The 27,609-nt window shown below is 39.0% G+C and overlaps 1 protein-coding gene across 3 annotated transcripts in view; it reads left to right on the top strand.

Annotated features, from left to right (window-relative positions):
- The window catches only part of EP300 (E1A binding protein p300), a 66,465-nt gene that overhangs the window by 27,016 nt on the left and 11,840 nt on the right, over nt 1-27,609 (top strand). For 2 of the 3 annotated variants that reach the window (XM_057741523.1, XM_057741526.1), the window contains 18 exons: nt 96-209; nt 1,127-1,372; nt 5,583-5,676; nt 6,240-6,377; nt 7,947-8,064; nt 8,726-8,900; nt 11,627-11,704; nt 12,181-12,290; nt 13,611-13,748; nt 14,384-14,821; nt 16,228-16,407; nt 16,627-16,771; nt 18,663-18,781; nt 19,975-20,214; nt 20,628-20,716; nt 22,619-22,699; nt 24,642-24,698; nt 25,552-25,629. In XM_057741523.1, coding sequence (XP_057597506.1) covers nt 96-209; nt 1,127-1,372; nt 5,583-5,676; nt 6,240-6,377; nt 7,947-8,064; nt 8,726-8,900; nt 11,627-11,704; nt 12,181-12,290; nt 13,611-13,748; nt 14,384-14,821; nt 16,228-16,407; nt 16,627-16,771; nt 18,663-18,781; nt 19,975-20,214; nt 20,628-20,716; nt 22,619-22,699; nt 24,642-24,698; nt 25,552-25,629 — 2,638 coding nt within the window. The remainder of the gene's footprint in view (nt 1-95; nt 210-1,126; nt 1,373-5,582; nt 5,677-6,239; nt 6,378-7,946; nt 8,065-8,725; nt 8,901-11,626; nt 11,705-12,180; nt 12,291-13,610; nt 13,749-14,383; nt 14,822-16,227; nt 16,408-16,626; nt 16,772-18,662; nt 18,782-19,974; nt 20,215-20,627; nt 20,717-22,618; nt 22,700-24,641; nt 24,699-25,551; nt 25,630-27,609) is intronic. The other variant, XM_057741524.1, reaches the window with a different exon arrangement.

Genomic DNA, 27,609 nt, shown 5'->3' with positions numbered 1-27,609 from the left:
ATTTGTAGCACTCATTGTGTGATCGGTAAGTTAGCTAATAGTAAGGTAAAAATATAACCTGCATTTGCAAAAGGGATCATTTTTCTTCTTTCTAGTGGCACACTGTGCATCTTCTCGACAAATCATTTCACACTGGAAGAATTGTACAAGGCATGATTGTCCTGTGTGTCTACCCCTTAAAAATGCTGGAGATAAGAGAAATCAACAGTGTAAGTGACTAACTAAATCTTTTGAAGCTTTTGTATCAAAAGTATTCTTAGACTCTCACCAGTGCAATTTGGTGAGATTTAGAGTGCCTCTTGGTTGTGTGAAGTTCCTGTGACTGCCTAGTGCTATCGTACTAGATTATTTCCACTTAACACTAACTTCATGTTAATAAGGTTAGAATTGATGTACTTATTACCTAAAATAAGATCCAGAAAGATCATTGCTTTGATATTGGGCAGGTTACGCTTTTATACTTGTGATCTAAATATTTAGATAATTTGAAGTTAATGTAAAAAGAAAGAAAAAAGTTTGAGATTATTTTTAGAAGCCTAGGGTGATGAGCTTTTCTTAGAGAAAAGACAAGTCAAAAATAGAAAGTGCAGCCACCACATCTCCTTTAGAAACAAAACATATAGCATTTAGGATTGAAGGATAAATTTGTAACTGTATATATAACATGTTAAAAAAAGGTAATTAAATTCCAAAAATTAATGAAGAAATCATAAATAGCCCAGTAGAGGATTGGGATTAGAAAATAGTTCCCTGGACGGAGGAAATGCCAAAAAATTCCCTATTAAATTAAGAAATGAAATAAAGTACTGTTTCTCGCCTGTCACAGAAATGATGCTACCTGGTGTTGACGTTTGTGTGGCTCTGAGGCATTTCATACACTCTTGGTGGGAACATTGATACAGCCTTTGGGAAGGCTTTGGGTATTTTGGATCAAGAGCTTTCATCCCAATGATCCCTTTTGACCAGTCAGTTCTGTATCTAGAAATTTTTTCAAGGAAGTAATGGGAAACAAGATGCATGTATTTCATAATCACATAATTTTGTGTTTAAAATTCACTCAGACATCTTAGTGTTTTCTTTCTCACCATCTTTAATGTTGTAATACTGTTTCTTTTGTTCTCCCTAGCAATTCTGAGTGGAGCACCAGTTGGACTTGGAAATACTAGCTCTCTAGGGGTGGGTCAGCAGTCTACTCCAAGCCTAAGCACTGTTAGTCAGATTGATCCCAGCTCCATAGAAAGAGCCTATGCAGCCCTTGGACTACCCTATCAAGTAAATCAGATGCCGACACAGCCCCAGGTGCAAGCAAAGAACCAACAGAACCAGCAGTCTGGGCAATCTCCCCAAGGGATGCGGCCCATGAGCAACATGAGTAAGTCTGTTTCCTCCTAGTGACAGATGTGGTAGCAGTTGTGTGTGTAAATGCCATGCGATATGCAAGATTAACTCCTTAGTTTGTGTGTGTGCGTGCGCACGCATGCCTGCCTGTCTGCCTGCCTGTCTCTTATTGTCTCCCTCCCTGTTTCTCTCTCACTTTTTTCATTACATGATTGATTTTTGAAGCAACTTTTGAAAAGATTATTATATTATGTATATATATTATTATAGTGTAAAAGTCCCCCTGTAATCCATATACCAGAGGCAACTGCTATTGGTTTATATCCTTCTTAATCCTATTATGCATATATTAGTTTATAGTTCTAGAAATGGGATCCCATGTGTTATAACAGACTTTCTTTTCACAATGGACATCTTTCAGTTTCCATGTCTAATGTATCCTTTTTAAAGCTTGTATAGTATTTTGTTGTATAGAACAGTCTGTTACAGGTAGACATTTAAGTTTCCAAATTTTTTGATATTTTAAACTACACAAAGAAATGGTTGTGTTTTGGCTTGAAGTATTCTTTTGATTTGAAATGTTTGGTTATTGTTAATATAGGTTCCTACCTATCTGGCAGCCGGAGTTGTTTGTCTTTGAAATAGTTTATCAAATACACTTGTTTGCCTAACCTCTTCCTATGATATAACTGAGAAGGAAGGTGTCTAACCTCTTCCTATGATACAACTGAGAGGAAAGGGAAGAGTGAGCAGTGTTCTAATATCCTACTTTGGGGGTGGTTTTTATTCTCTAATTGTATGGTAAAATAAAGGAGATTTGCTCTGTGACTATCGCTTTACTCTCAGGCAGTTGAACATCTAAGCAATTTTGTATAAATAGTTAAATACCCAGCACGGGTAAGCTCATAACTTTAATACTTTGCCTTTTATTCTAAAATTGTTCATGGTGGTGAAGTTCTTCTGTAATTAGACAATTGTCTAATTTGAAATAATCTACCATGCTTTTTCCTATGAAACCCATTTTCATCTTTCTATTAACAAGTGCAGTAGGCTTCAGTTTCTGCAGATTTGATTCTAAATGAGAAAACAAAACTGGGCACACTACTCTAGTAAAATTGTAAATCTTGTTGTTTTTTATTTTTAACTTAAGGAAATGTACACTGTTTCATAACAAGCAATGCCAACTTGTTAAACAGTTACTGAGAGAGGAATTTTAAAAACTGGACTAGAAACTGGAATGAAGAGAATTCCTGCCTTTTCAAGCTTTTTTTTTTCAAGCTCTTATGTAAAAAGAGAGGTCTGAGGACTTCATTTACCCCCCTTCCTTCTCTCTCTCCCTCTCTCTCTCTCATGATTGCTTTTTACCTGTCTCTTTCCACATTGTGTAGAGCGCATCTTCCTTGAGCTTTAGGATCTTGACCTAAGATCCTAAGCTTTAGGATCTTAAATGCAGTTGTCTACCCCTGACCTAGATTTTCATTTTTGTAATTGGTCATTTCTGATTACTTTTTCAAGTTTCTGTGTATAATTCCCAGTTTAATTCTTGTCATCTTCTCTTGCATCATCTGTGTACTTGCATGTACACTTATATGTACCCAAAAAATTAATTGAAAGTTAGCTTCTTGGATTTCTTTTTTCCCCTTTCTCAGTGTCTTTTTTGAAAAAAAAATTTAGGATTAAGATTAACAAGTTTCCGTTTATTTCTTGTTACTGAGTTAACGGTGCCTTTTTAGTAATAACATCATTGTGAGCCAGCACTTTTAGAATACCTCATATATTTCTTTGTTGTGTTAGACCCCCTCTTGAAAACTAGTGTAAAACAAACATAAAATGTCCTCATGGTCTCTTTTCTTCAGACACAAGCCAGATAGTCAGAGGCCTCCTTTGAAAAGTAGTCTTTTAAAAATAGTCTTACGTGTTTATGTTACAGGGTATCCTCTAGTCTCCTCTATATTTTCATTTATTTTTATGAGTCTCCCAAAAGGCAGATTATAAATAAGGAAATGAATATCAAAATGGAATCACCATGACTGGGTCATGTAATTTTTCTCAACAATTTTTAAGGAGGTTTTGACAGGCTTGGGACTACAGACATATCTCTCACTGTGGCAGAACTGGCTGTAATGCTGGGGCATTCTCAGACTTATAAATTTTGGGTACCTGTGATTGACAAGGACATTTGAATAAGAAACAGCATTCAGTTAGATGTGCTATGTGCTGACAAAACATACTAAAGGGGCATGATCCCTACTTTTGAAATGTCTCTAGTCTGGTTGGGCACGTAAGTGACTAAACAGACAAAACAGCAGGATCTCTACTACGTGTATCAGGTCATAGACATTTCTGTAACAGGCAGGGGAGGAGGGAATCCACTCCACTCCAAATCAGAGCTTTTTACTGTAAGTCCTCCATAACCATGTTTGACCACATTCTTAGTCTTGTGGTTCCTGTTGAATTCGCTTATTCTATAAAGATTTTATTAGAGCTTAGAAAACACATGTATTCTCCTAGGGCTTAGGATTCCCCCTAGAGCTTTATTTATATGTGTGTGTGTGTGTATATATATATATATATATTTTTTTTTTTTTTTTCCCCTCACTGCCTTGAATTCTTTTTTTGTTCATTTTTTGCTTTCTGACTTATTCTCTGTCAGTGCCAATAGTGTCTTTCTTCCTACATTTTTGTATTCTCAAGTGAATGCTCACTCTTAGGGTCTTAAATACGAGCCTATCTAAGGGTACCCTTCTCAAGTTATGATGGAGCCATTACTTGCATTAATGGGTCTGGATACTTCAGAGGGAATACTTGGCTGTGTGTTCATGTGGCATCAGAAGGCAGTAAGATACGCCAGTTGGTACATAGTGTAATCACTTCTTTTACCTTTGTGTTGCCACCACTAAAACAGATCTGTGTTAAGGTTACATAAGTTTTGTAAAAATGAGTATTTACACATGGAGTGTTCATAGTGACAAGTAGACCACTGCCGGCAACTACATTTCAGAGCCCACCTTGATGCTGTCAGAAGCAGAGTTCTGCCTAAGCATTTGGGAAGTATGATGAAAGAAGGCAACAGGATTTTTATTAGACATTGTTTAGACATCTAGTCAATTATTCGCACTTGAGTGGGAAGTTTTAGTTTGTTTTCTTGCTTTAAATATATTGAAGGGCGTATTGATAAAATTGTATATCAAAAAAAGTTTAACCACATGAAAATCTGGTTTAGTGTAAATATTGCTGTTGGTAGTTTTCTGTTTTATAAGAAATAATATTCATTAAAATCATTAATTGAAAAAGTCTTTCATTCCCTTCCCTAGGGATCATCGTACATGTCCTTACATAGGTTGTACTTACGAAAGCACATGCATGTATTAATTCAGTTCCGTAAACAATTTAGGTTCTAGTTTTTTGCTCCTTTTAACATCATTACTCTTATGTCTGTACATACACAAATGAGAATAACTGTAAGACAGAACATCAAGTGGAAATCCTAAGTCAGTGAATACGTGCATGCAGTTTTTCATTTGTTTAGCAGTTACCAAACAGTTCTCCCAAGAGTGGGTCAGTTTACATATCTATGAATTTTCATTGAAAAAGCTTCTTTTCCCAACCTTTCTCAATAACTTGGTATTCTCAAACTTTAAAAAAGCTTTCACAGGAATTCCCTGGTGGTCCAGTGGCTAGGACTCCATGCTTCCACTGCAGAGGGCATGGGGTTTGATTCCTGGTCAGGGAACTAAGATCCCACAAACTGCACAGCCAAAAAAAAAGTTTCCACAATTTCATGCATGAAAAATATATTACTTTGTTTTACTTTAAATGCAGTTGAGCAGATTTGCATATTTTTAAAGCTGTTGTATTTCTTTTTATGTAAATTACCTGTTCCTTCTTGGATTCTTCATCTTTTTCTTACTGGATTGTAAAGGTACTTTGTGTATTAGCCTTTATATATGTGTTGTTAATTACATTGCAAATGATTATTTATCATATGTAATGCTAGCATTTTCCCCCCTGATTTGTCATCTGTCTCTTGACTTTGTTTATGGTGATTATTTTATTTATTACTCAAATTTCTAAATGTCCTTAAGACTTCTGGGTCTTACTTTGAAAGGATAAAAATTTCTTGTGATATTTTCTTCTAGTACTTTCATAGCTTTTCCTCTTTCTTTCTCTTCATCCTTTTTTGGGTTTTTTTTGTTGTCGTTATTGGTATTTAAAATACTGTCTCATTTTTTGTTTTGACCCAGGTGCTAGTCCTATGGGAGTAAATGGAGGTGTAGGTGTTCAAACGTCGAATCTTCTTTCTGACTCGATGTTGCATTCAGCCATAAATTCTCAAAAGTAAGTTTTATCTTGGTTTGTGCCCTTTGTCAGATTTCAGACACTTGTCAGAAGTCCTTATTTGAGTTTAATTTCCTTGATTTGAAGATATCTTTGATGAAAGAAGACAATATATTTGAGTTTATTCTTTTGGCTCTCTGTAACCTCTTTAGAAATTGTATCAGTTATTTGGGATAATTGACACCTTCCTAAATACAGTAGCAAGTTGCAAATGCAGCTGCTTAAGAAACGAGTTTGCTCTATCCCAGTGTTAACAATTAGTCCACTGCCCAGTGGATCCCCTGGGATGAACTGTATCAAAGTGACAGCTTAGTCTTAGAACATAAGACTTAGTCTTTTCAACACAAGACATCATCTACCCCTCCACACAGTGAAATGTTGTAGGTTTCTTTCCCCTCATACAAGTACAAACACATACACACCATTTCCCCAGACTTCTTTATGTGTAAATAGACTTGTCATACTGTATGGGCCCTATTGCAGTCATGGCTGTCAGTTCTACTTAAATGAGATCCTCTTTTCCCTTCCTTTCTTCACTAAAACTATTTCACTCCTTTTTAAAGCCCAATGATGAGTGAAAATGCCAGTGTGGCCTCCCTGGGTCCTATGCCAACAGCAGCTCAACCATCGAGTACTGGAATTCGGAAACAATGGCATGAAGATATTACTCAGGATCTTCGAAATCATCTTGTTCACAAACTGTAAGATTGTAGGCATGTCTTATTCATAAGGAGTTACCCGGTCAGCATGCTACCAATCAGCCAGGCACTTAAACCCAGGAGAAATATTATTGATTTTTCTATAGCCTGGCTGCTGCTGCTTCTGATATTCATATTCATGCCTTTACAAAACTCATATTTTAAAAGAAAAACTAGGTCTTAGATCATTAGAATGGTAGTGGCGACACTGTCTTCTGTTGTTATCCTTGGTAAAGCTTTTATTATCTTGACAAACTGAATCTTTTTGGGTGTCTGTCTGTGGTCTTCTGGTCCTCCAGATAAACACATAGCAGTAGTTGATGGAATACCTCTGCACTGTTTGGTGTGAAGTTAATGTATGCCAGGCACACTGCCTTACAAGCACTGTTTTGTTGGATGCAAGAGGAGGAAGGCATATAGAGTGGTAAATGTAATGTGCCCAATATCCTAAAGATAGGGGTTTGCCCTCACTGATTACAGAGATTATAACTTCAAACAAAATGTAGCTTGCCTTGCCTTGCTGCCACGCCCCCCCCCCCCCCCCCTTTGGAAAAATCCCTTCCACTTAGAGGGATCTCCTTCAATTCATCCAATTTTTTATTGACTTAGAACCATGTGGTCTGTCTTTTATCTTAATTTATTTTTATGTTACATTAGCCTGCCAATTAAACTTGAGCTTCATTTAGGAATTCTCAAATGACAGCACCAGAAATGAAATTTGATACAAGGAGAAAACTCTGAGATACAGTGAATTAATAAAGAATAACCAAAAGAAACTTACCTTGTGATCAAATTGTTTAGAAACTTAATGTTTAGGAACTGATTTTTCTATAATTAGAGACAGTAGATTATTTAGGATTGATCATCTTACTTGATGTTAAATGTTTAGTATATGCTTGTGAATTTTTTACTAATTCGGGTTTCCATTTATTTCTTCTCCACCTGATTCCTTCAGGTACAATACACAACTGAACATGAGATGTCCAAATGATAAAATTATTAGCTGAAATCACATTTTGTCAACCTTCAGTAAAGTTAGTGCCAAGCATTTTGTAGGAAATTGCTAGAGAGCAAGGGACATTGAATTTAGCAGAATTATTATGCATTTTTGCTCCCTTCACTTCAGGTTTTTGATCACTTAAGATTTTGTAGAGATTATTGTTTTATTTTATTACTAAGCTGAGTAAGAGAGTAGAAGGATCTTAAGGCTATTGCTACTTGATACTGTGGCAGAGGTCAGGTTTTCTTACTTCCTTTATGCAAATAGCACAGTATAATTTTTTTGCTCTACATTAGAGTGACAGGGACCAGAAAATATTTTTATGGAGTCATTTCTTAATTCTGATCAAGAAATGACTCCTTTCATTACCACAGAGAGAAACTTTCATTTTGGTCAGCAGTTTGTATTTGAACACATCTCATGCCATGCCTCATTTTTCAATTTTACCTAAAGTGTTGATTGTATAAGAATGGAAAAATACTAATCAGGAAGACATTTAAAATATGGTGTATTTCTGTGATAAGAAGAAAAAGCTGACATGATATAATAGTGGTAGGATTTTCTGTTCCTAGTGTTCAAGCCATATTTCCTACTCCGGATCCTGCCGCTTTAAAAGACAGACGGATGGAAAACCTGGTTGCCTATGCCCGGAAAGTGGAAGGGGACATGTATGAATCTGCAAACAATCGAGTGAGCATCTGTTTTTTCTATTCAAGGCAAAAGTGGACCTCTTCTGGCTGTTTAGTTTATTCCTCTTTGTTGCACGTACACAGAATAATATACTTTAGAGGATACCCTTTAGCCATCCTGTCTTACTTTCACTGTGGAGTCACGATAACAAAGCAGTTTTCTTAAAGTGTATGTCAAGAATCTTACATTTTTCCTCTTAATAATACAGTGCACTCATGTAGCACTTTATCTGGGTTGTCCTTCTGTCAGCTAAAAAGTGGTTGAGCTGTTAGCAGCTCTGTGCTATTTTCACTAGAATGTGGTGAATCAGCTGCTTAGTATCTTCATCTCAAGTAGTATTTCTATATCAGTTGAACTTTTTCCCCGAAATTGGCACTTCTTCAAAATGTAGCATATTCTTTCCACATGCTATAAATTGTAAACCTACTTTGAGAAGTCATGCTTTACTGTGTTTAGGTTTATCATGTAGCAGCTTTACATATCATCCCAAATGTGAGCTCATATTGGGAATGATGTAAGAAAGTAGATTAGATTGATTCTTCTCTATTTTCATTTCTGCCTACCTATTAAATGAAGCTAATATCTGTTCTTAGTTCATTTTTTCTGTTACCTGATGGTAGTTCCTCTTTTTTCCTCATCTCTATTTTCAAAATTAAAAAAGGCGGAATATTACCACCTGCTAGCTGAGAAGATCTATAAGATCCAGAAAGAACTAGAAGAAAAACGAAGGACTAGGTTACAAAAACAGAACATGCTACCAAGTGCTGCAAGCATGGTGCCAGTTCCCATGAATCCAGGGCCTAACATGGGGCAGCCACAACCAGGAATGACTTCTAGTAAGTGCTTTTTATTATATTTATTTAGGGGAGAAATTGAAATAAAATGGTTCCTAACCAAATTTATAAATTTGCATTAGCTTGTGTAACTATTCTAGAGCTTTCAAATGACTCTTTTTGCCTTTTCAAAGAAAATAATTCATTCTCTAGTAAAAACAGTAGCTGAACAGTATATTGACGATTTCTGGACGTGTCTTGATGTGTCTTAACAATATGGTGTTATTTTTAGTGCCAAAGATATTTTTGTCTGATAGCGACACCTAGGAAGTGATAGCCCACTGCTTTTTACTGACTTGCATATGGTAGGCAGCCAGCCAATAGATGTAGACTGAGCAGGTTCAAAGGCTTCACTGGCTTTGATACATCCTGAACAAACAATATCATGTTATTTACATTGTCACACTTTCTTTTTGACCTAATATGTTTGAAGGCTTAGAACTGTTTATTTTTTAGAAGTATCATTTAAAATTCATCCTGACAGTTTCAGGGTTCTGATTATAGCAGCCTTCTTGACCTAATGAATTAACTGGATAGCCAAGATGATTTATGCATTCCATTATTCATTTATTGACTCATTACTAGGTTCCAAGCAGTGAAATATGGTGTAGGTACACAACAGTGAGGAAAAATACAGGCCATTTAAATGATGTGTGAAAGACTATGATAGGGAAAACCTGTGTTTCTTGAGGCAGGGAAAGCTGGCTACCTATAGGTAGTGCCAGTTGAGCCAGCAGGGACCAACTCTTAGGCCATTAGTGGATTATAAGTGGGCCGAGAAATTCACCCCCCGCAGGCCTTGAAGTAGTCAAGTGGAGAACTTTTAGCAGCCTCATTTGTTAACTGCAGTGTGTTAGATATGTTTCCTCATTAGGCCATGAAGTGAAAAGAATTGAGAACAGCATTTCTGGCAGAGGGAAACAGCATACATGGAGGCCCCACTAGCAAGGGAAAATGCAGGTATTTTTTGAGTAGGTAGGAGAACAATTGTCCAGAAACAAGGTCAAGACTGTAGAGTTGTGGACACTGCTTCAGTGCTAATGGTCTGAACTAGGGCAATAACTAAGATATAGAGACAAGCAGACAAACTTGAGATACTTGGCTGTGGTAGAATTTACTAGAAATCTTTAGAAATTTGAGCCAAGTTAAAAGTTTATCAGATATTAATTTGTAGTCCTATGTTAAAAACAGAACGGTACTGGGTGCAGGTAGGGACAAATATTAGTGGAACTGAGTAGCCCTAAGTATATGTTTATAGAACGAGATCCCTGTCTTATCCCGTACACAGGAATTAATTGTAGAAGAATCCAAATTTTTAAAATTTGAAGCAGAAAATAAGTACTATACATAATTTTGAAGAAAATATAAAATAAAATGAGAAAGGTCTCTAAACTAAATACTACCTGGAAGCTTTAAAAAAAAATACAGAATATACCATAAACATAATTAATGAGCAAACCAAGGAAAGTATTTTCATGTTAAAGGTGCTGCTACTTTCCTTAGAGTATGTACATAAGTATATTACATTTCATCATTCTTAATTATTTCTATTTTTGTATGTTTTAAGAAGTGCGTGAGTTATAGGGCAGTGTAATATGTGTATTATTTAGTCTATTCACAGTGGGCTTGTATGCATAAAAATACATTATTGGGGTACACAGTCAAACTTGGTCACTGGACAAAATCTGTGGCTCTTGTCTATGAGGTATTCTTCATACCAGTGAAATAATCAGGCTTAATCAAATAACAGTATATTGAATACTGTATTAGTCTTTATTCATTTTAATTAATTTATTGGCTGCATTGGGTCTTTGTTGCTGCACACAGGCTTTCTCTAGTTGCGGGAAGCAGGGGCTACTCTTCATTGTGCTGCTCAGGCTCTTCATGGCAGTGGCTTCTCTTGTTGCAGAGCACGGGCTCTAGGCACATGGGCTAAGCAGTTGTGGCACATGGGCTCAATAGTTGTGGCTCACTGGCTCTAGAGCGCAGTCCCAGTAGTTGTGGCTCACGGGCTTAGTTGCTCCATGGCATGTGGGGTCGAGCCCGTGTCCCCTGCATTGGCAGGTGGATTCTTAACCACTGCACTGCCAGGGAAGTCCCTATTTAATTTTTAAATACCCAGTAGTATCCTTTTAATGTCCCTGTGTTAGTCTTTTTAAATGTAAGATCTTTTTTTTTTTTTTAATAACAGTGGGATACATTTTTTTTTTTTTTATGAATTTTTATTTTTGGTTGTGTTGAGTCTTTGTTGGTGCGCACTGGCTTCTTCTAGTTGCAGTGAACATGGGTTACTCTTCGATGCATTGCGTGGGCTTCTCAGTGCGGAGGCTTCTCAGTGCGGAGGCTTCTCTTGTTGCAGAGCACGGGCTCTAGGTGCACAGGCTTCATTAGTTGTGGCACACAGGCTTAGTTGCTCCGCGTCATGTGCAGTCCTCCCAGACCAGGGCTTGAACCCATGTCCCCTGCATTGGCAGGCAGATTCTTAATCACTGCGCAACCTGAAAAGTCCTAAATGTAAGATCTTATATTATTTTCTATCAATGCTGAAAGCACCTCGATTCATTTTCTTGTATTCCAGAAGTAATATTTTCTTGAGGTTCCTGTCTAGTTCATAGCTTTTTTCTTTTGGTATTCAGACTGAATTCTGTAAGTTACTACTTTTTTTTTTTTTTTAAGGGGAATAGCTGCCTGGAAGATGTGTTTCTAACCATTTCTGTATTCTACTCTAGATGGCCCTCTGCCTGATCCATCTATGATCCGTGGCAGTGTGCCAAACCAGATGATGCCTCGGATAACTCCACAGTCTGGTAAGTTATGAAAGAAATCAGTGTGCTTAACCATTGCTTTTTTTAAACAGAGTTCCTAGTGTATTACAAGATTACACCTACCACCTTGATTCCTGCTGCTGGCCAGCAGCAGGTATCATAATTACCTGCTTGAGAAATCAGCAAGTCTTTTAGAGTAGGATCCCAGGGAGGAAGGAAGGGTGAAGAGCAGATTGGCTGGCAGGTCAAGGGGCAAAAGACATTAAATGATCAAGCATCCATTTAAAAACAGCTAGCCAAGGTGAAATTTATTCCAGATTGGAAGATTTGGTTTGGAGACCATACATTAATTAACAATGCCCTTCTGTGGCTGCTGTGAATGAAACGGAGATTCACAGTTGGAAGCAGTTTCCTTTATTTGTCCTTATGATAAAACGACATAGAATCATAAATAAGAACTCTTTTATTCTCCAATTACACGAAGGTGTTCAGATCTAATATTTTACACTTATTTACAGGTTTGAATCAATTTGGCCAGATGAGTATGCCCCAGCCCCCTATCGGACCCCGGCAAACCTCTCCTCTTCAGCACCATGGACAGTTAGCTCAACCCGGAACTCTTAACCCGGTAAGTCTGACCTCTGGGTAATCTTTTTGGCTTTTACTTGACTCTTTTAAAATCCCTTTTCTTTGAAAGAACAGATTCTCACACTTGCTTAAACAGCTAACTGTATGTAATTAACTGTTAACCTTGATTTTTTTCTGTAATTCTGTTGTATTTGACCTTTAATATAAACATGATTAAATGATTAAAACTAAACCATATACCACAATTAGGCAGCAAATACTGAAGTCCTTAATTTTCACCTACCTCTTTTACCTATGTCTTGTTTTTATAAATGTATCTTACAGAAATAATTTCTGATACACTAAAGGGTATAATTTGAAGAATTATGTTTAAATTATGGTACATCTGTAAATTAAAATGCTTCATAAGCAGTAATTTCAGAACTTATATGATGGCATGACAGCTGTGTACAGCTTTAAGTGGGAAAAGCAAGCGTGTAAAGTATATTTATTATAGGATCCTATATAGTTAAGAGCTCTTTTTTTACAATTAATACAAACTTTGCTTCCAAATACTGTTCATACATAGTCACAGTACTAGAAAGCTTAAAAGAGCGGCCAGTCACCATTGCCTGAAGTCTCAGTGTTGAGCCGTCTGCATACACAGTCATCTCTCTTCCTTAATGCCTATCTTCCCCAAACACAGAACCTACCCAGGCAGGAAACTGTCAAGGGTGGTGGAGGGGCAGTTGCCTGGTTTTAGAGAATGGAGAAGATGGACTTTGAGTATCTCAGGGCTCCTTATGCAAATTCTAAACCTGTCATCCACCTTTGCATATTGGCCCCACCCCCTGCCCTGTCCCTCAGAGTCAGTGCTATCAATTGTTGAGCCTTTTTGGAGTTGTCCAGCACCAGTATGCTGTGTTTAATGAGGGATCTTATTCTTCATATTAACTTATGAAACAAATACCTTTTCTTAGATTATGAAGTTTTTGACCTTTGGTATCCATAATTACTCATTATGCGGTCTTATAATTTGTGCTTTAACAATACCACCTACTTAAGCAAGCACCTCATGAAATTGTGATTCACTCTTCTCACTTATAAAACAAAGTGTGTAAAGAGACAGTTAGCTCTGTGCCTCCTTCTAGATGCACATGTGCAGTTTCTTTACAGTGGGCTTAGGTAAGCTGTGAGGCTGTTCTCCATTATCTTGGCATGAGTGTCAGTTGCTGTAGCACCTCTTTCTTCCTTTCCTACCCCACGCCCCCCATAGCAGGGCCAGAGCAATTGGTGATTCCAGATATAGTAGAAAGACTGAAAAAAAGCAATTTTGTGCTCTGTGTTCTTTTGTTTTTGTTTTGCGTGTGTGTTTGTACAGCCTATGGGCTATGGCCCCCGCATGCAGCAGCCTTCCAACCAGAGCCAGTTCCTTCCCCAGGCTCAGTTCTCGACACAGGGAATGAATGTAACAAATATGCCTTTGGCTCCGTCTGGCGGTCAAGCACCAGTGTCTCAAGTATGTCTCACAAGTGGTTTATTTTGTTTTTGTTTTTTGATTTTTTAACTTGTTTGCGTGATTCTTGAAACTTCTTTTGACCTGGGTTTTTACAGAGAAGGGTGGCAGCAAATAATGGGTGAAAATAGATGATAAAGCTCTTAAGAAGAGTTATGGACATGGTATTCTGAACATGAAGGGATTGCTCTGTGACATAGAAATGGTATTGATTGCTAATAAGTAAGAAAGAGATTAGATTTTAAATAGGATAGTTTTAACCATTTTTTTTTTTTAACATAGTGAACCCCTTTTAAAATGACATCTTACTGAGCACTACAGTGCAGAAGGAAGAACTCTGGCTGAAGAGAGCATAGGGCGGCCAGAAAACACTATATGCTCCCATCCCATGCTCCTGCAGAGGTTGAGGCCATTCTGCTAATTTTTTTAAAAGTCTACTTAATTAACTACTATATTGGCTGGATTTTCCCAAAGATATGCCCCCAATAATAGCATTTTTGACACATTTTGAAACAGAGGCATTCGTTGCTGGTTTCTAGTTAATCAGTTTGTGTCCTTAAATGTGTATAGCCTGCCTGTGTAAATATTTCTTTAATTCTGTTCTGCATTTCATCTTGTTATGTTTTTCATTTTAACAGGCACAAATGTCCAGTTCTTCCTGCCCTGTGAACTCTCCTATAATGCCTCCTGGGTCTCAAGGGAGCCACATTCACTGTCCCCCTCTCCCTCAACCAGCTCTGCATCAGAACTCACCCTCACCTGTACCTAGTCGTACCCCCACCCCTCACCACACTCCCCCAAGCATAGGGGCTCAGCAGCCACCAGCAACAGCAATTCCAGCCCCTGTTCCTACACCTCCAGCCATGCCACCTGGGCCACAGTCCCAGGTTCTTCATCCACCTCCAAGACAGACGCCCACGCCACCACCAACGCAACTTCCTCCCCAAGTGCAGCCTTCACTTCCTGCTGCTCCTTCAGTTGACCAGGCACAGCAGCAGCCTCTGTCCCAGCAAAGTACAGCAGCCTCTGTGCCCACCCCGACGGCGCCACTGCTGCCTCCGCAGCCAGCAACTCCAGTAAGCAGAGACTGGGCTTTAAGCAGAACCATGTCAGCTGTGCTGTGGTTTCACGCTACTTCTGTTGTACTGTTTCTTCCTTTCTTTTGTTTTTTTTTTTTTTTGGCTGCATTGTGTGGCTTGTAGGATCTTAGTTCCCTGACCAAGGATCCACCTCAGGCCCACGGCAGTGAAAGCACCGACTCCTAATCACTGGACTGCCAGGGAATTCCCTGTGCTGTTTCTGTTCTTTGTTGTTTCTTTTATTGTTGTCTCCACAGACTACAATCTCTTTATAGTTCCAGACTTTCTCTTTTTTTCTTGCTGTCTTACCTACCATAAGAGCTCAAAGGTTTTGTTTAGGTCTTCTGTCGAGCATGGTCATGTTGTATTCTGAGGCTCAAAGACATGTTAAGGGGAAGTGACAAAGGGAGAGAATCGACAGTGCATTTAATACTCCACATGAGTTTTACAAAAAGGGAATTTTTCGTACAGTTTGAACTGCTGTACTCAAGAGCAAATGAACAGAACCATGGATTTATGAGTGTGATACTGGCCAGAGTTTAAAAATTCATGATGTAAGTGATGAGAACAGTATGGACCTGAGACAGACAGGCAGCTTCCTCATGAAAGGCATGTTATCTGTGTAGTAGAGATCCAAATGTGCAATAGTTGCATCCTTACTAATAGAACTCTGTGTGTCACGATTTAAAACTTTCTACTTGATCACTGATACTAATATTTCAGTTCTCGGTCATGTTAGCAAACTGAGCAACCCTGTGAGTCACAGCTACTTCATAAAACTTTGTTCATCCATGACTGGCTCATCTTAGCCCCTGATACATAAGGAAAGACAGGATGCAGAAAAGAAACTTTATTCTATGTAGAATAGTTTCTGAAAATACTAACTTCTCAACATGAGGTATATTCTTTGAAGACTTAGGAAAAAAATAGAGATTACTAGTTATCCCATTAGAGTGTGATGATTCAAAACAACTGCTTATTGTGGAAGTTCATTATATTCTCTGTGCTTTTCTGTACCTTTGAAACTTTTTCTGATGAGAAGTTAAGAAGGAAAGATTGCCAGTCATCCTTTTTTTCTTCACATTTTTTTATAAATATGAGCTCCTCTGAGGCAATCATTTCTGAAACCCCCCTCCCAGGCAGGCACACCACCACAGAATGAGTTACTGAAGAAACAGTTGCTGACTGTTACCTACAACCAGCCAACCAATATTTGCAAGTCCTCAGTCTCAAGCATAATTTACTTCAAGGAGGCAAAATAGGTAGAGTAAAGGAAAGCACCATAAGTGGGTATAATGACACTAGCCTAGAAATAGGTGGTTAATCATGCCATCTTGTTGTGTAGCCTAAATTCTGGTTGTGTAATAGGCATACTTTTTGTTTTTCCCCCTCATTCTGCCCAGCTTTCCCAGCCAGCTGTAAGCATCGAAGGTCAGGTATCAAACCCTCCATCTACTAGTAGCACGGAAGTGAATTCTCAGACCATTCCTGAGAAGCAGCCTTCACAGGAAGTGAAAATGGAGGCTAAAATGGAAGTGGATGCACCAGAACCAGCAGATACTCAGCCAGAGGATATTCCAGAGGTGAGAGTAGGGCAGTTACTGCTGTTTTTCGGTTAGGACCTCAGTCTAGGAACTCAAACATGTTACAGGAAAGTATCCTATAATTAGGTTTCATTTTATTGATTTCCTTATGAGAAAGGGCCTTCAGCTACATCCACAGGGGAGAGTAAGTAAGATAATGTTATTGCTTCTCAGTTAACATGTCTTTGGAAAACCAAAAATTCCTACCTTGCCTTTTAGACTAAAGCAGAAGAGTGTAAAGTGGAACCTACAGAAACAGAAGAAAGAGGCACTGAATTAAAAACTGAAACAAAAGAGGAGGAAGATCAACCAAGTACTTCAGCCACCCAGTCATCTCCAGCCCCAGGACAGTCAAAAAAGAAGAGTAAGTCTCTTAGGTTCTGTATTTGTGGAGGCAGAAAAAAAACCAAAGACCTTGGTAGAGTGAGATTGGGCTTCTTGGGCCTTGGAATTGAATTTTAATGTGCTTTCATTAAGCTTGGAGCCGTTGGCTTGATCTCTTCTTTATTATGAATATTGGAGAAGAAATTTTCTTTCCTTTAGGTATATTTGCTTCCTACAGTCACTCTGTGGCTAGCAGTTTCTCAAAATTTATTGTTGTCAGAGGATGGAAATGATTAAATAATATCGTTGACTAAAATGCAAGAAATAATAGCAATAATAACATTTTTGGTTAACCTGCTGTGCACCAGGCACTGTGCCACAACTTGCCTTGTCTCATCTAAGAACTTCACAGCCCCTCTGTCAGGTTACCAATCCCTGTTTTACAGGTAAGAAAACTCAGCAAGGTCACATAACACTTCCCAGCTCACTCAGCCCAGGCAGGCTGATTCAGAGTCTCTGCTCTGAACCACACTACTGAATATTAATGAGTCAAGCCAAGCAAGCAACAGTGCTTAGCAGAGAGTGTTAAACAATTCCCACAGAAATTAATTTACTAACTAGTTTAGGACTAGAACTTCTTGTGGCTCTAGTGACCCCTTCAGTGGCACAGGTAGTACTTATCTCAAAGGGGAAATCTGCTAGTTCCTAAAGATGATGTGTGTAAAAGTGCTCCATGAATACAATATGCTTTAAAATGATGGGGTTAAAAAATTATTTTCGTTTAAAAATAAGGTTGTTGAGACTTCCCTGGAGGCCCAGCAGTTAAGACTCCATGCTTCCGTTGCAGGGGCCACGGGTTCGATCCCTGGTTGGGGAACTAAGATCCTGCATGCTGTGCGGCATGGCAAATAAATGGATGGCTGGATGGATGGTTGCTATATGTGGAGGTGTTGTTTTGATGTAGGCTTCAACAAACCCAATCTTACTATTAAGAATCTGTCTTTAAAACAGCTAACCTCACAAATTTGCTCCAATTCCGTTTATTTTGCACACAGCAACGTATAATAGACAAAGGCACTTCTCCCAACTATTTGTCTGATTTTTTTCATGTCAGCCCCACCATGTGGTGAAAAATTACTCAAGGCACTGACAGATATATCCTCTTGAAGAGAAAGTTAATTTGTAAATAGAGGAAATAGTAAGGCCTCTGCTCAGAGTGATTTAAAGTGCAAACTGGACCCATAATTGCCAGCTTCTTAAATGGTAGTTTAAATTAATTCCATTTGGGACACACCAGCAAATCTTTCCTGACTTCTGTTGGGAAACATACTGAGAATACATTTGAGCATAATTTGATCAACTGAGTCCATTGTTCTAGCAATAACAATTCAGTTCTTTCTTTAGACTGAAACCTAACGTTTGCCTTTAAAATAGTAAATATGTCTTCTGCTGAAGCTCTAAAACATCAAGCATTTTAATGAAGGACTCTTGGTCTTCAGAGGTCATGATTCCTTTGGTGATAGGGCAATACCAGGTCTAATTTCTGACTTGTGAATACCATGAAGGGGGGCTTCTTTCTATTCTTGCTTGACAGCATTCCCCGCCTGTCACATCTTTTGGAATATTCTGACAGGTCTTTTCATAAATTTTTGGAAGGCTTAGGGTTTTGTTTCTACTTGGTCTACTTGGTCAAGACTATCTTAAGTGGGTTTCTGACTGAGAAATCAGCTGAGCCATGAGAGGGACTAGACAAGGTGCTTTGAAGGATCTGTCTGAACCCGGAAATAGAAACACTCTTAGTGGGATTTCATGGGGACGAGGTAGGGAATTTTGTGTTTTCTGAGTCTTGAGATATATTTTATAGTTTCAGCTTGAACTTTTTTTCCTCTTTTGCTTAATTGGTAACTAATTTCAAATATACTCTTCTTAAGTCTTCAAACCTGAAGAGTTGCGACAGGCACTGATGCCGACATTGGAGGCACTTTACCGACAGGATCCAGAATCCCTTCCCTTTCGTCAACCTGTGGACCCTCAGCTTCTAGGAATCCCTGTAAGTATGTGGTGGTACTTCTCATTCTTTTAAAATATAACAGCTTTATTTGGATAAAATTCACATACTGTACAAGTCACCCATTTAAAGTGTACTATTTAATGGTTTTCATGTATTAGCAGAATTGTGCAACTATTACCATGGTCAGTTTTGGATCATCCCCATCACCCCAGAAGAGAGATCCCATCTCCATAAGCAATCACTCCCCATTTCTGCCTAGAACCCCCTGCTGCCAGCCAACTGCTGGTCTGCTTTCTGTATCTATGGATTTGTCTGTTCTGGACATTTCATCAAATGGAGTCTTATAGTGTGTGCTTGTGACTGGGTTCTTTCCCTTAGCATAATGTTTTCAAAGTTTGTCCATATTGTAGCACAAATCAGCACTTCATTCCTTCTTATGGCCCAGCAGTATTTCATTGTGTGGATATCTATACATTCTCTTTACCCATTCATTAGTTGATAGACATTCAGGTTGTTTATACTTTTTTTAGCTGTTGAGGATAGCATGCCTGTGAATGTTGGGATACTAATTTATGTGTATCTTTTTATTTCTCTTGGGTATGTATCAAAGAGTGGGATTGCTGGATCATATGGTTTATTTTTATCACTTGAGTAGCAGTAGTTTGTGGTAGAAAAGATAGGTCCAAATTAGCTTCATCTGCTTTTAAAGTTGCCTTTACACACCAGGCTGGTGGCAGGTTTTGTTTGAGGATTTTAAGTAGTATTTGATAGGGCGTTGGAGTGCTTCAAGGGGCAAAAATCTGTTAGAATCTTTTTTCCCCCCCTCCCTTCCCTATATTTTTCTGTGGCCTCAGGTGGATCACCAGTGTTCTCTGCCCTTAGTTTCATCCGCAGGCCCCATCGAGTACTAAAATTTTAAAGGTCTTTGATTTCTTGGTCTTTAAGTTGATTACACATGGACTGTGGTAAAATACTGGAATCGCTCCTGAAGACCATCAGCTTGCTGCTACAAAGTCTAGAGTAGTCGCTGTTCTCTCTGTCCCTGCCTGCTTCATGTCTCTGTAGGGTAATGACTTAAACAGGTGATGGGCATCAACCATTTCTTTAGAAATACAGAAACATCAGAGACTTAACATTATCCAGAAAATTTATGATTATAGCAAGATACACTGTGGACCTTGAATATACTGAGACTTTTGGATAATGTTGTTTGGTGTCACTTGTCCTTCTAGGATTACTTTGATATTGTGAAGAGCCCCATGGATCTTTCTACTATCAAAAGGAAGTTAGACACTGGACAGTATCAGGAGCCCTGGCAGTATGTGGACGACATTTGGCTTATGTTCAACAATGCTTGGTTGTATAATCGGAAAACATCACGGGTGTACAAATACTGCTCCAAGCTGTCTGAGGTCTTTGAACAAGAAATTGACCCAGTCATGCAAAGCCTTGGATACTGTTGTGGCAGAAAGGTAAGAAATATTTGCACAGAATTGCGTTGAAAACTTGACCAGTTAGAATCCTGAATCATCAGATTGTAAGTTCATCTTGAATAGGGACTTGGTCATATTTACCTGTGGTGCACAGTGCCTGGCATATACTAGTTTTCCTGTGCATGGCAGTTCACATTGAGCTCCTCTTGTCCTCCTCAGTTCTTTGGTAATTGGTGGAAGCCTGTGACTGTTAAGCTGACCTCAGAGTGGTGGAATAATATAGTGGTAAACTAGAATAGTTTTAGTTCAGTGAACTGTCTTGGAAACTGAAACAGCCCCTTATGAGAGACATAATGAGAACTAAGACTTCACTAAGTTCTGTTTCTGATTTGCCAGTGTAAATATTTTAGCTTGCCCTTCAAACCGTGTTTAATGAATGGTTTGTTTTGCAGCTGGAGTTCTCTCCACAGACACTCTGTTGCTATGGCAAACAGTTATGCACAATCCCTCGTGATGCCACTTACTACAGTTACCAGAACAGGTAAGCGCGGCCTGCGTGGACCACGGTCAGAGTGTCCGCGTGTCTAGGGAGTGCATGCGGATGGACCAGCACACATACAGTCATGGCTTATGTGTAACGTGCTTGAAAACAGCTGTACAGCACAAGTTCTGGTCTTTGCGTTCTGCCTTTGTTTGCAGAATTAACACAGTTTCTAGTAGAAAGTAGCCTTGTGTCGGTTGTCTGGGCCCTTATTTTTATAAGGCAGGAACCCAAGGCATTAAGAAGTTAAGCAACTTTATGAGTTGGTGGTACACGTGGGATTGTGTCCCAGGCCCCATGCGTTTTTCCACCATCCTTTTATAGCTCACCACAGCCTCAGGCAAAACAGAAAATTTTCAAACTAATTGTTCTACTTCTCTGTGAAATTGCTGCCATTTATCGGCATTCCCAAAACTACCCAGAACACTTTTAACCAAAGGTTTGTTAGCCAGCTGTATCTTTAGGAAATGTTTCCTCTTTGTGTGCAGCTGATTACTAAGTTTTTCTTGGAGTATATAAAAACAAAGGATCCCAGGGTATTTGCTTTGCCTCTATTAATAAGCACATAAAAAGGAGCTCTGTACCAGACTGTTCCTTACAAAGATTTGCACATGACAGTGGATGGTAGGCTTCTAATAAATCAGACACTTCTGCCCTATTTTCTCCTATTCATATAAGGGCTGTGATCACACAAATTGCATTTGCTAATCTATCTTACTCATGATTTGTCTCATATTTGGTATGATCAGCCAACAGTGTAGCTGGCATGAGTGTTTACTTGGGGCTCTGAGACAGTAATAGCAAGGCTGGACAGCCAGTACTTTGATGAACCAAACTTATGGTGGTGGTTTTTTGCTGAACTTGTGTGCTGCAGATGTGTTTCTAGCTTTGAACAAGTCACTTAAACTTTTTGTTTATTTACAGGAAGTTAGGTGCACTAATGCTTTGTAGTCATAAGAATCCACAGTTTTTTACTCATTAAAACCTAGGAAAAGTGGGTCTCAAGTTGTTATTAGCACCTTATGTTCAAAAAAGCAAGTGGCAGCTGGCATGCTGTAATCTTGGCATGTATATACCAGTTTTGGATTTTAAGCACCAATCTACAGTGCTTGCAATCTTTGTACCAAGGAATATGTAAATCATGTACCTGCATACACCACTGCCTTTCTTTTCCCCCTTAAACTGTGTCAGTTGGTGGCTACAATCAGTATTTAACTGCTTGTGCAGACTTTTTATTGTACTTACGTGGCTTCCTTGGGATCAAAAAGAAATTTGGGGTGTTTTTTCAGACCACAGTTGTTTCTAGATGATTATTTCCTGGTACTATATCCATAGTGGATTTTTTCCTCTGGAAGTGGGGAGATTTTTTCTTTGCTGTGTGTAGGTAACAGAGTAGCAGTTCTTCTCTCCCCAGTATATTTATCCTACTTTTGCTTCAAGGAGCATTAATTGCTAAAATGAAAGGGTGTAGGTCTGTGTGAGACTTGTTTGTTTTATTTGCTGTAATCATTTGCTACTTGTGATCCCATTGAGATATTTAATGCTAATCTGTGCTTTGCCTTGGCTTTCTGCTTTGTGTTGTCTTGTCTTGCTTTTATGTTTTTTGTTGTCCTGCAATCCCTCATTTCTTCGTTTGTTTTGTGTTTTTTGTTTTTTTTTTTTCTCCCTCATGCTTGTCGTTGTCTGCACTTGGCTTTGATTGCAAAAAACAAAAACCAAAAACAAAACCCAAACTGTGGTGCCCATAAATCTGCATCATTGAATGTCCTTGTCGCCGTTGATGACCTGCTCTCTGCTCCCGTCCCCCTCCTTGGCCTGCTGTGATTGGTGGCTTCGTTGCTTGGCTTGGGCTGTGTTGTGTGAACGGAACAGTTCACCCCAGTATGGCCTTCTTGCCGACAGGTATCATTTCTGTGAGAAGTGTTTCAATGAAATCCAAGGGGAGAGCGTTTCTTTGGGGGATGACCCTTCCCAGCCTCAAACGTAAGTAACTATGATATTTTGGAAAGTACTGTCTTATTTCTCAGTTTGTTGTCAGGTGATTATGCTCAGGCTTCAAAGTGGTCTTGGGTTATGCTGTCCAGTATGGTGTAGCCATAGGTAGCTATTTAAATACAAATTAATTGCAGGTAAATAAAGTTTAAAATACCTAATTTCAGTTATTCAGTAGACATCTATGACTAGTGGCTGCCATATTGGTCAGCACAGATGGAGAACATTTCCATCATAGCAGAAAGTTCTTTTGGTACTGATCTAGGGAATACATCAGTATCGGATGGTCATTTTAAATATGTTTCTTCTGTAAGGAAATAATCAGCTTCTCCTAAAAAGTGAAACGCTGTAGTGCTGCAAGGGAACTTTATTGCTAACTGTTTTGAGTTTGAGCGGAATTGAACAAATAACCACCTTACAGCCTTCTCATAAAGGTTAACAATACCAAAATCATCATAATCGTGAATATCATTTAACATCATTAGGGGTTTAGGAGTTTGTGAGAGTGACTTCTTAGAAAGAGACTTGCTTGGACTTTTGCAATCTCGCAACCTCTTATGGTTTGGTAAATGCCAAGAAAAATTTTCAAACATAGCCTAAACTGTCGCATAGTACTTCTGATCTCTATGATTTTGTTTAGACACTCAAATTTGGACTGTTTGAGGAAGAAAGAACTATTTGGTGTCTTCTTAGTAGTCTTCAGCTTCTCTTCCAATTTAGCGTGTAATAAACAGAAGCAGTTTAGAACATTTCCCAAAAAAGTATGGAATTGTTATGTTGCTAGTAAAAACAGAGCTTCTGAGAAAAACTGGTTAGTGTTTTCAAAATCAGGTTTTGAAGTTGTGCTTTTCCTTCAGTCACCATTGACATATATATAGTCAGGTCTGCTATTGGTCAGGGCAGTAGATACTGGTTCCCCTTGAACCTTAAGAGCTTCTCTGGCCCTTGGCTAAACCAGGGAAGTGAAGTCTAGCTAGGTTTTTCTGATGCAGGAAAGGGAGGCAGCCTTACCACTGGTACTATTGAGTGGCTTACCACATGTTTTGTACCTTAGGACAGCACATCTCTGACTTTGAAGAGTGTAGCAAGCCCTCTTGACAGCTCTGCAGGTCAGCAGTGAGCCTGAGAGTAGGCATTACTAACATGTTCCCAGGTCCTTCTAGGCTGCTGGTCTTTAGAACACATTTTGGGTAGCAAGACCTTAGTACATGTAGTGATGAATCTCTAGCCTGTAACTAGTAGAAAGCAGTTTGAATGTGGAAATGTCCTCACTTTTGTGAGGAAGAATCACAGTCGTCAAAGCTGGGCCCTCTGAAGTTTATTCTAAGTAGAGAACAAGACTGTTGGCTCCTGTGTTTCTGAGGCTGTGAGCAGTGTAGTAGGCAGCCTCAGGATAGGAGGCCATGTGAAAATTTTTAAATGAATACCCTTTTTTTGGGCTAACTCTAACCTGAAATGTATATTCTTAATATTGAAATTCTTTATTAATGTAAGTTGTTTGACTAGATTGTCCCGGAAAATTAGCTTGCTTTTTTTTTTTTTTTAAATAGTGGTTTAGCACCCTCTGTACACACTATCTTTCATATGTAGCTTAGTCTAGGAACATTAAACTATTAACAGGTATACCTAACACTAAGAATAGTAGGAAAGATTTAAAAAGGAAAAGAACAAATTCATGTTTTTAGTTCTCGCTGGGTTCTCCTCTTCCTGTAAATGGGAATAGATTTATTATAAGGTCCTTTCCAAAAGCATAGGCATGTAAACATGCATTCTGTGGGAGTCGAGAATGTACCTGTTGTGTGCTTGGTATACTCTTACAGTTAAATAACCCATTTACAGGGTGGGGTTTTTGTCCTTTGGTTATTAGAACAGTAGTTAGATTGCTGATCTTTCTAGATTGCTTTTTCTCATTGTGTCCCTCTTCTTTCCTTAGTACAATAAATAAAGAACAATTTTCGAAGAGAAAAAATGACACTCTGGATCCTGAACTGTAAGTAGCTCCCCTTGAGCAGTCAGTACACTGATTTTCCTTCTTCCTTTCATTCTCACGGTTTGCACAGCCAGTGAGAAGATTCTGTATTCTTGGGCTAAATCTATAACATACATCTCACAGAGATGGTAGAAATGTTAAAATGTACATTATGGTATTCATTTACATTTCACGAAGTCTGCCTAATATTTTGGTGTTTTATAGGCTCAAGTGAGGCACAAAACCACCTCTGCTCAGTGCCATTATTCTGGCCCTGTTGTCCTTTGTATTTTCAGACCAGTTCCTAATCCCTTCCTTTATAGTGAGGCCTTTCAGAGGTACAGAGATATACTGGTGTTCTAGGCATTCCTGGAATGGATATGATGGTGTCAGACTCACTTGGAAGTTTAATTAAGCAGCAGTCATCTTTTTTGTTCTTTTGTTGTTGTTGTTTGTTTGGCTGTCGGGTGTTAGTTGTGGCGCGTGGACTCCAGAGCACACAGGCTCTCTGGTTGTGGTACACGGGCTTACTTGCCCTGCAGCATGTGGGATCTTAGTTCCCCAGCCCGGGATTGAACCCGTGTCCCCTGCATTGGAAGGCAGATTCTTAACCACTGCACCACCAGGGAAGTCCCCAGCAGCAGTCATCTTCATCTTTCACTTTTAACTCCATAGTCACAGTTCATATATAATGACTGAACTGCTTTTGAGACTTGCTCTACCTATTACACTAAAGAGCTTTTAAAAACTTTTACTTCAGTTCTTTGGACGTGATCTTGGCTATCTTTTGAATTGTCAGAAATCAGGAAATATTAAAAGTTTTGATTTGGTTAAAGTTTTGGGATTAGTCTTGACATTTTGACTTCCTTTCCAGGTTTGTTGAATGTACAGAGTGTGGAAGAAAGATGCATCAGATCTGTGTCCTTCATCATGAGATCATCTGGCCATCTGGGTGAGATACCAATATTTTCCCTAGGCTATTTCTTTACTGTGAATTTTAGCAAGTTTTTGTCTTCTTTGCAATGATTACATTTTATCTTCAAAGTTACTGTCTCTTAGAATTATTCTTTGGATTGGCAAAAGATCATCAAAATCCAGTTTTAAAACATAAAATAACCTAGAATCCAAAAATATACATCTTTTTCTTATATACAAGTACTTTATTCTGCTGGTTTGTTTTTTAAATTCTTTGGTGGTCATTGTGCATCAATAGAGGTAACATGAAATCTGTAGCACCTGGAAACTAGCAAGGAGATGTCAGACACGGTTAAACTTGGCAGATTTTGAATGTTGCTTACATTACAGTAGAAAAATTAGACGATATGGATAATGGAGGGTGCCAAGGAGACAGATCTATTCCTGCCTCTGAGATAACGTCACACTGAGTAGTGTACTGAATTGTGACCCTGATTAGGGTTTGATTTAAAATCTTTGAGGAATTGGGCATTGTCCAGTAGAGTTGCATGAAAATGACTAGATACAGACTTCATTGAACTAGGTGTTCTTGGGTCTCATGTTCTCTTTCTGAATATTCTCCACATTTACCCAGGCTGCACGTCATCATTGCCTGTCATGGCAGTGAGTGGATTTTTGTCCATTGTGACACTTGTGTGTTTACAGCTGTGGGCTACCTCTCACTCTCCAGGAATGGGGCTGATCCCAGCTCTGTTCCACAGAGAGGGTTGGGGGAGTGTCTGTGCATTAAGTGACTCTCATTAGGATGGGATCTCTACTCTCTCCTCTGCTCTTTTCCTGGACTGTTTTTTGGTTTTTGTTTGGTTGTTTTATTTTTTAAGAATTTTATTTTCTAGATTGCTTTCCCTCCTTTGACTTTTTTTTTAATTTGGCTGCGCCATGTTTTCGTTGTTGCACGCAGGATCTTTAGCTGCAGCATGCAGCATCCTTAATTGCAGCATGCGGGATCTGGTTCCTTGACCAGGAATGGAACCTGGGCCCCCTGCATTGGGAGCGCGGAGTCTCAACCACTGGACCACCAGGAAGTCCCTTGGACTGACTACTGATGGTAGTTCAAAGGTCACAAGAAAGAGGAGGCTAATTAACAAATTTCCAGATAAAAAACACTGAGGAAGATGCAGCAGTTGATGTTTATATGGCTTGTCTTTAGACAGGGCTTCTCAGCGCCCTCTGTACTCAGAGTGGGAAAGGGAAATTGACGCTTGCAGTGATCCTTGCAGCTGAAGATCAGCCAGCCGGTTAATGAGTACTTATGTGGTGTCCAGTTTTTTTTGTTTTTGTTTTTGGTTTTGGGTTTTTTTTTTTTAAATAAGTAATTTATTCATTTATTTGCTGCATTGGGTCTTCCTTGCTGCATGTGGGCTTTTCTCTAGTTGCAATGAGCAGGGGCTACTCTTCGTTGCAGTTCACAGGCTTCTCACGGGCTTCTCAGTGCGGGCTTCTTGTTGCAGAGCATGGGCTCTAGGCATGTGAGCTCAATAGTTGTGGCTTGCGGGCTCTAGAGCGCAGGCTCAGTAGTTGTGGTGCATGGGCTTAGTTGCTCTGCAGCATGTGGGATCTTCCCGGACCAAGGATCTGCCTGCATTGGCAGGCAGATTCTTAACCACAGCACCACCAGGGAAGTCCCTGTGGTATCCAGTTTTTCTAAGAAATTCTATTTATGCAAACTTTTATGTAACTGCAAGAACAACAAGAATGTACATTTAAAATCTGTTAGTGCTGGACTCCCCTGATGGTCCAGGGGTAAAGACTCCGCACTTCCAGTGCAGAGGGCGCAGGTTTGATCCCTGTTTGGGGAACTAAGATCCCACGGCACAGTCAAAATATATTTAAAAAAAAAATTTTTTTTTTTAAATCTATTAGTGCTGCTTTCAAAATGTACTTATTTACTTTCCCACTGGTAGCATATAAACTTGCCAGTGTGATCAGCCAAAAAACAGAATTTCTGCTTTACTAT

This window comes from Hippopotamus amphibius, chromosome 7 (assembly GCF_030028045.1).
Source record: "Hippopotamus amphibius kiboko isolate mHipAmp2 chromosome 7, mHipAmp2.hap2, whole genome shotgun sequence".
Taxonomy (NCBI): Eukaryota; Metazoa; Chordata; class Mammalia; order Artiodactyla; family Hippopotamidae; genus Hippopotamus; species Hippopotamus amphibius.
The sequence above is the reverse complement of the archived record's forward strand: the minus strand, read 5'-3'. Positions and strand labels throughout refer to the sequence as shown.